Source organism: Squalius cephalus (genome assembly GCF_949319135.1).
Source record: "Squalius cephalus genome assembly, chromosome: 15".
Classification (NCBI taxonomy): Eukaryota; Metazoa; Chordata; class Actinopteri; order Cypriniformes; family Leuciscidae; genus Squalius; species Squalius cephalus.
Window position 1 is genome coordinate 33,233,130 of NC_137136.1, and position 7,445 is coordinate 33,240,574.

At 37.9% G+C, this 7,445-nt stretch overlaps 1 protein-coding gene across 1 annotated transcript; it reads right to left on the bottom strand.

Moving 5' to 3' along the window:
* LOC307172148 (E3 ubiquitin-protein ligase TRIM35-like) lies at positions 1-7,445 on the bottom strand. The gene is made up of 6 exons (XM_079894232.1): positions 6,804-7,445; positions 5,574-5,669; positions 5,270-5,500; positions 3,218-3,240; positions 3,022-3,140; positions 1-1,556 (listed from the first exon to the last, which is right to left on the bottom strand). The coding sequence occupies exons 1-6, from the start codon at positions 7,197-7,199 to the stop codon at positions 979-981; spliced, it is 1,443 nt and encodes a 480-aa protein (XP_079750358.1). The 5' UTR covers positions 7,200-7,445; the 3' UTR covers positions 1-978.

Here is a 7,445-nt window from a genome sequence, read left to right on the forward strand (position 1 = left end):
AAGGTCCCGTTGAGATACAATATCTCTTCTACCAGTAGAAGATACCATCATATATATACACACACACAACATTGCATTTTTTATTTTAGGAGGCTTTTTTTATTTCAGAAGCTTTTCAAACACACACACATTTAAAAATACGACTGTTATTGTGTCACGAAATGTAGTTTTAAGGGTGGAATTTCCAAGCGGGAAAATTTCTCTGTGGTTGATTTATGAATCTTTGTTCTATGCGTGCTCATTTCATGTGCAGCTGGATTGGTTTCTGATGACGAAACTAAGAAAGATTCTTGTGATACTAATATGTTGCACAGCTATCAGCATTTCATGTACACAATCATTTCGATCTTCGAAGTACCAATTTATAGAGACCAAACATGGTATAGGTGAGTTTACATTGACCATTGGTTCTATAATAAAATACACAGTAAAAAAATAATAAAATTAAAAACACTACACAAGACAGTAAATCATTCACACAATTTTCAGGGATGCATGTTCATTTATAGATAAGATTAATGCAGCAAAGTCTGTTTCTGTCTTCCCCATTGTCTCCGTCTTGACCAGTGACACATTTTTAACAGCCATAAAACCAAATTATCTGATCGTGGTCGTGGTAACTAAGACCTTCTTTCCCTTTTTGGGGGGATGGGCCACAGATCCCAGAGTGAGTTTTAAATATTATTTGTTAAACTATAACAAATACTTGTGTCTGATTTGTCTCAGTCGTTACACACCCCTACTCTTTCAAAAGACATCTTGGGATTTTTTGTGACCACAGAGAGTCAGGACCTCGGTTTCACGTCTCAGCCGAAGGACGGTGCTCTTTGACAGTATTGTGTCTTCATCACTATACTTGGGCGTTAGGACCCACACAGACCACAGGATGAGCGCCCCCTGCTGGCCTCACTAACAGCTCTTCCAGCACCAACCTGAGTCTCCCATCCAGGTACTGGCCAGGCTCAGCCCTGCTTAGCTTCAACAGTCTTGGGCTACAGGGTAATATGGCTGCTGTTTAGGCTCCTCCGTGGTTATACTAAACTTAACAGGTAAGATTCTGAGTGGGAAATCTGTACAGCTGCTATAGAGAAATGGAAAGACTGCTTCTGTAAATGTGCTGGTGAAAGTGATCAGATGTGTGTCTGTAAGAGGATCAGAGAATGAAATCGATCCTTCGTCCCAGTCCAGCTTCACTCTAATCACCTTCAGTCTCTCTTCAACAGATAAATGTGTGCGAGCCATCAGAGGTGACTGTGACGTATACTGACCAGCCATATAACGCACACGCCACACTCCGGTGTCAAAGAACGCGTCTCCTTTTCTCCGGTTAGATGCTGTCGTTACTCCAACAGACCAGCACGTGTTGTTCTTGACCTCCACATGCCAGCAGTGCTTTCCAGAGTTAAAGCCCTCAGAGCCCAGCACACAGTTATAATAGTCAAATCTCTCTGGATTTTCTGGATACTGTTGTGCATTAGCGCTGGATTTTACATGGGTCAGATCATCAGACAGGAACAGCAGAGGATATGCAGTGTTGGGGTCCAGCGTGACAGGAGCTGATGAAGAATACAATGGTCAGAATACAAAACACATCGCAGGCATGACTTTTCTGGTGAGTTTAAAGGGGTGGTTGATTATGATTTCACTTTTCTAACTTTAGATAGTGTGCAATGTTGCTGTTTGAGCATAAACAACATCTGCAAAGTTACAACACTCAAAGTTCAAAGCAAAGGGAGATATTTTCTTTTACAGAAATCGCTTTTTAAGGACTACAACAAATGGCTGGTAGGGACTACAATGAGCTTATTCATGGGTTAGTAATAGGGATGTGCACGAATATTCGAATTTTCGAATATTCGATCTGTAATTATTATTATTTTTTTATAATTATGATTTTGAGACATATACTTCCCTTAAGTTTCGTTGAGGGAGACAGGTTTAAGAACAGAAAACGCGAAGTGCTGTTAGAAACTTAGAACACCGTTATCTTTGTTTCTCTGAAACGTCTGTCAGCGCAGTTTTCTCACTCGAGCACAAATTGCTGGCGGTGCCCCTGCATGTGGATATTATTGTTTTTCTCAACATAAACGTGAAACAATATAAACACGATAATCATATGCTGACTCGAGTATATGTGTACGTTCTGTACGATATCTGGCGCAGTCTGCTACTCTGCTTTATTAGGCGTTTTTTTTTTCCGTTCGCGCTGCTTGAGCTTAAATCCTTTTGTTCTTTATATTTTGTTTACACATAGGCCTACTGTTTAATGTTTTCAACTAAAAGAAAACTTAAACATATATTGTAAGCTTGTTGTGTATATTGCCTAATCTTAAGCTTGTTAAGAAATGGTGACAAAAACTTTTTAAAAAATTACTTAAAAAATAACGTCTTTTTCGTTAAACGTCATTTAAATAAACGAATAAACGAATATTCGATTTGTATGAGCCCGAATATTAGAATGCAATATTTTGGAAAAATGCCCATCCCTAGTTAGTAACATCAATAACCCTACAATTAACATAAATCCTGCCCCCGGGAACATGATTTATAGATTATCATGACATAATATAATCAATGACTAGAAGATAACTACACATAAGCTTCATAAATTCACCAACTAACTATTCAGCAACGTCCTGTTGCTTCTACATGTTGTCACTTCTTCTTGAGTCTCTCCATCATCGTCTGAATCCGGTTTGAACATAAAAGGCTAAAAGTTTAGAAATTTTCAGTGTGTGTGTGAGGTAATCTGAGCTGAATTTTTAAATTAATTTGCATTTAAAGGAACAGACACAAAACGGTGCGTTTTTGCTCACCCTCAAAAAGTGACAATTTTAACACGTTATAAAAATATCTGTGGTGTATTTTGAGCTGAAACTTCACATACACACTCTGGGGACATCAGAGACTTATTTTACATGTTGTGAAAAGGGCATCATACCACCCCCCCCCCCACCCCCTTTAAATCCAATGTGTAATTATTGCCTGTGATACTGTCATTCAAACCCCTACAAAACCCACTGATATGAACGATATCCTGCATCTTCTCCCAGACGTTGAACCTCAGGTTCCCCAGGTGTTCTGGCACATTCATCAATGCTCCCGTAGGAATCCCTGGATCCTGCAGTGTGATCCGGGCTCTGCAATTACATTCAGGAGTTTTAAAAGACGGAACGACTGCACTGCAGAGAAAAGAGCAAGAGAACGCCTCACTTACCTTTCTTCCGAGAACCTGAAGTTCTGCAAAACACAAGAGGAGGAAATAAGCTTCATGTGTACATGATCAAATGTCTTATTTAACCCTCAACTAGTTCTTGATTTTTGATGCCGATGCCAATACAATACTTTTCAGAGTGTCTATTTACACAAAGTGCAAAGAGCCCGCCTTGTTGGCAGAGGCTATTTACACTAACTCCCACCATTGTGTGATTGAGCTAGACAAAATTATAAAAGAAACCCATCTGATAACAAGATCAATGGCGTGGAGAGTAAGGGGCCGTTCACTGAGAACATGCTTTTGTGTTCCACTGTGCTGCTTTTCCATTGTTTTCTATGTAAATACGTGCTAGACGGATGCGTTTGACCTTTACGCTCATGTATTGCGTCTTCTGCAGCGTCTCGCATGTCGCACAAAAAGTAAAAGTAGTAACGCAAAAAAAAATTCTAGTCCTTGTGTTTTTAACACTGCAAAAATGCATTCTGTGTGAAAACGTAGACGCTCGTCCTGATTTTGTAGAGTCAGACGTGTTCCTGTGTCAACATATTTTGTTGATTCTGGAGCAACATTCCTGTCTGAAAGTTTAGTCCTAACCATATAACTACTCCTAAACCTACTCATAAGTTATACCTAAAATCAGGGGGAAATGAGTGAATAACTGATGTAGAACAGTGTGAATAATACTGATGTTAGATCAGGGTTCGGGTTAGTAGAATAAATTGACATGTACAGTAGTTGCAAAGTTACTGAATGTCTGTATGTTGGAGCATCAGAATAAAGTGTTATCAGATATTAAGCAGACAGTCTACTAATACTCTGATGAGGGTTAGCTTACATGGAGTTGCAAAGTAGTCAGTAGAACGTCTGAAGTGTACCATTGAAATAGTGTTTCTGAAAATACTGCTATTTTTGTAAATGGCTGCCAATAGTTTTCCGTATACCATTTAGTTTCTTTGTTTAACAGTTCTGTCTAATAATCTATTAGAACTGTTAAACAGAGAAGTCAGAGATAAACTAATGAAGAAGGAGAATGGGAGCTCTGATGATCGTGTAAGACTGAAAATACTGGTTGAGGCCCTGGTCTGAGACAAAGGGCTAATTACCATTTGACCTCCCCCATACGACCTCACTTCCGCAAACTACTAAGAACTCACACAAGAATATGGTTTAATGTGAATGCTTATCATTGACTGTTATGTTTTTGGTGTCATTTGAAATGTCTCAAAGTGAGTGGTACAGATATTCATATCCAGATAGATAAAATAAAAGGTAATAAGGTTTATAGAAGTTTAGAGAAAACTGGTTAAGCCATTTGAGGGTGGTTTTCCCCATCCCCCATATCACCTGGGCAAACAGGATAAAGGAAGGTGTGCGTGCTCTATCTGGGCTCATGGTCTCTCTCTCTCTCTCTCTCTCTCTCTCTCTCTCTCTCTCTCTCTCTCTCTCTCTCTCTCTCTCTCAGGTACAAGCTGGGTAAGATTCTTTTGTGTAACCATTGTATAATCATGTTTTAGATATTTGAATTGATTGAGGAATTGATCTCTGATATCTGAAATATTAAATTGTTACATGTGATTATTCTAACTGATCTTGACATTGTTCATTTAATGGTTAAAGGGAATAGTCAAACATTCGCTCACTTTTAGTGAGGCACAGATATTATTAAAACCTTTCATTTATGGAGTCAGATGAAATAACGAGAATACATATGATTAATGTATTACAAATTTAACCAACCAATACTTTGCATGAGTGAGGACAGAACACGTGATAACCTTCCCCGTGTATTGGCGAACCGGCAATTGGACCAATATATAACGGGCCTTACAATCGCAGCAAAGTCAAAATCAAAATCCTGTTTCGACACATCGACCAAACAGAAACACTTACATCAGTCGACCCTCAACCTTCATGAGAGTCGCTTTAATGCCTTTATACTTGATGATGGATACAGTGAAACAATATATAGATAAATATAATAACACCTAGATTAATACAATAAAAATAGATGAATAGCCTACAGTAAAACATTCAATTGAAAAAACTTCTTACTTGCAGAAAGGTTATGTTGGCAGCGTCTAAACCAGCTTTTATAGTTCTGACCTCGCTTGAAAGAGATGCTATTTCTCTGTCTATTTGTTCAATCCTTTCTTTCATCCTCCGACTCTTCTGATTCTCTTCCTCTACCAGTGCAGATATTCTGTGCGTCTCTTCATCTCGCAGGAACTGATGAAGCCGCTCGAACTCCTCCTGCAAGCGTCTCGTGGTCTGCTGAGCCTGAGTCTGCAGTGTGAAACACAGAGCGTTTCTTCTGCCTGAATCATTGTGAGAAAATCATCTAGAAAACATCACTCACCTTAATGTGTTGTGCTGTATCAGCAAATGATTGTTTAATTTCTTTAAAGTTCTCCAGTTTTTCTTGTAAATGTTTTAATGAGGTCTTCAATTCTTCCTGAAATACAATAAACAGTTGATGTTTGTTAAATCAATGGAACATCATTAATATTATTGATATGCAAAAGAGTAAGCCTATATCATTTTAAGCAGCGATTCCCAACATTTTTTACTCAAAGGCCACATATTGGCTAAGATCATTCTTCTACTTTTTATTTATTTATTATTAACTGACTGTGTATATAGGCTATATTAAATTAATTAAACACAATTTATTTTGTCATCCTATAAGATTCTATATTTTTTAAGTAAAATAAGTTACTGAGGGGAAAATTGACATCTTCAGCCTTTATTCAAATATTATTAAAAAATGTGTTTTGTAAAGATTTTGTAAGGATATTGTGTAGCTGTGCTTATAGTCGATTGTTTTGTTTGTAATAATAACGCAATGAAACATGCCAAATTGTGACGACATAATTTTTGGCCAGGCTGTCATTCAAAGAAATTCTGAACACAAGCAAAAACTATAGACAACCAATGAAATATTAAGGTTACACTTTATTTTAAGGTGTCATTGTTACAATGTAATTATACATTTAAGTACTGAGTAATATTAATTAACTACAAGTACTTACTATAGGGTTAGGGTTAGTTGCATGTAATTATGCATCATTTACTGTTATTATGGTAAGTACATGTAACATATGTAACAAGGACACTGTAAAATAAAGTGTTACCAATATTAATAACTGATTATGCTGTAGTCAATGTATGCTTTTTCCTGTGAGCTTTTTGTTTTTCTATGCACATTTTTTTTTTCTTTTTTTTTGCTAAATAAAATAAAACCTGTAGCTGTACCCAAATAATTTTGTCAGATAAATACCTTAACCAAGTTTAGTGTTTTGTTCTTCCATCATTTTTATTCCATCATAAAAATAAAAATATATATTATTTTCCTCATATTTTGATGGTTTAATTGAACTTGTAGGGTCCTTAAAACCAAACATCCCCTCCGGACAGCACTTTATAAGGCCACTAGTCATATTATTCACTTAAATAATACGAAATGATCCCTTTAAAAAAAAATGTCCAAAAGAAACAGATTTTGTGAGCATCTCCAGTTTAAATGTTCTGAACTACGAGCATGTTGCACTAGACTAGAAACGTGTAGAGAGAAATACAGACGTTTCACCTTCAGAAGTGGAGCGACTTCATCGACGGGCCTGAAAGTGTGATTGAGGTGTTTCTCTGAGTCTCTGCACACCAAACACACAGGCTGTTTATCATCCAGACAGAAGAGCTTGAGTTTCTCTCTGTGCACATCGCAGAAGAACACATCAGACGATGAAGCTCTCGTCCGGAAGAATGACTCGCACATGTTCCGCAATGCGAGATTATCAGGTGGAAGAAATCCTGTGAATCTTTTCCCGCAAACTGGACATTCCTGAACTCCTCGGTCGCTGCTGAACTGTTGAAAACAAGCTTTACACACACTGTGACCGCAGAACAGAAGCACGGGATGGGTGAAGATGTCGAGGCACACGGGACACTGCAGATCCTCCTCTGGGATTTCACTCAGAGAACTCATTTTCTATCGCAGTCCCTTTAGTTTTGCTTGGAAAAACTTCAGAACTATGAAAGCTTCTCTGTCTGTTTTCCCGGATATCCGTGCTCCATTCTGAGGATCAGCCTCTAGCTTGATCATGTGATCATCGTTTTATACGCAGATTGATAAGAACGGGTTGAATGATTACTTCAGAGGACGCTTGCAAAGGCAAACTGACTGCCAGATGTTTATTTGAGCTCTCTCTCTCTCTCTGTCTCTCTGTCTGTC

What these genes read in the sequence shown, in the direction of transcription:
- LOC307172148 (XM_079894232.1), bottom strand. Translation starts at nt 7,199, where the DNA reads ATGAGTTCTCTGAGTGAAATCCCAGAGGAGGATCTGCAGTGTCCCGTG. An exon ending in TTCAGGTTCTCGGAAGAAAG is followed by an intron (nt 3,141 to 3,217) that starts GTAAGTGAGGCG and finishes ATGTAATTGCAG; the next exon opens with AGCCCGGATCACACTGCAGG. An exon ending in GCAGGATATCGTTCATATCA is followed by an intron (nt 1,557 to 3,021) that starts GTGGGTTTTGTA and finishes ATTCTTCATCAG; the next exon opens with CTCCTGTCACGCTGGACCCC.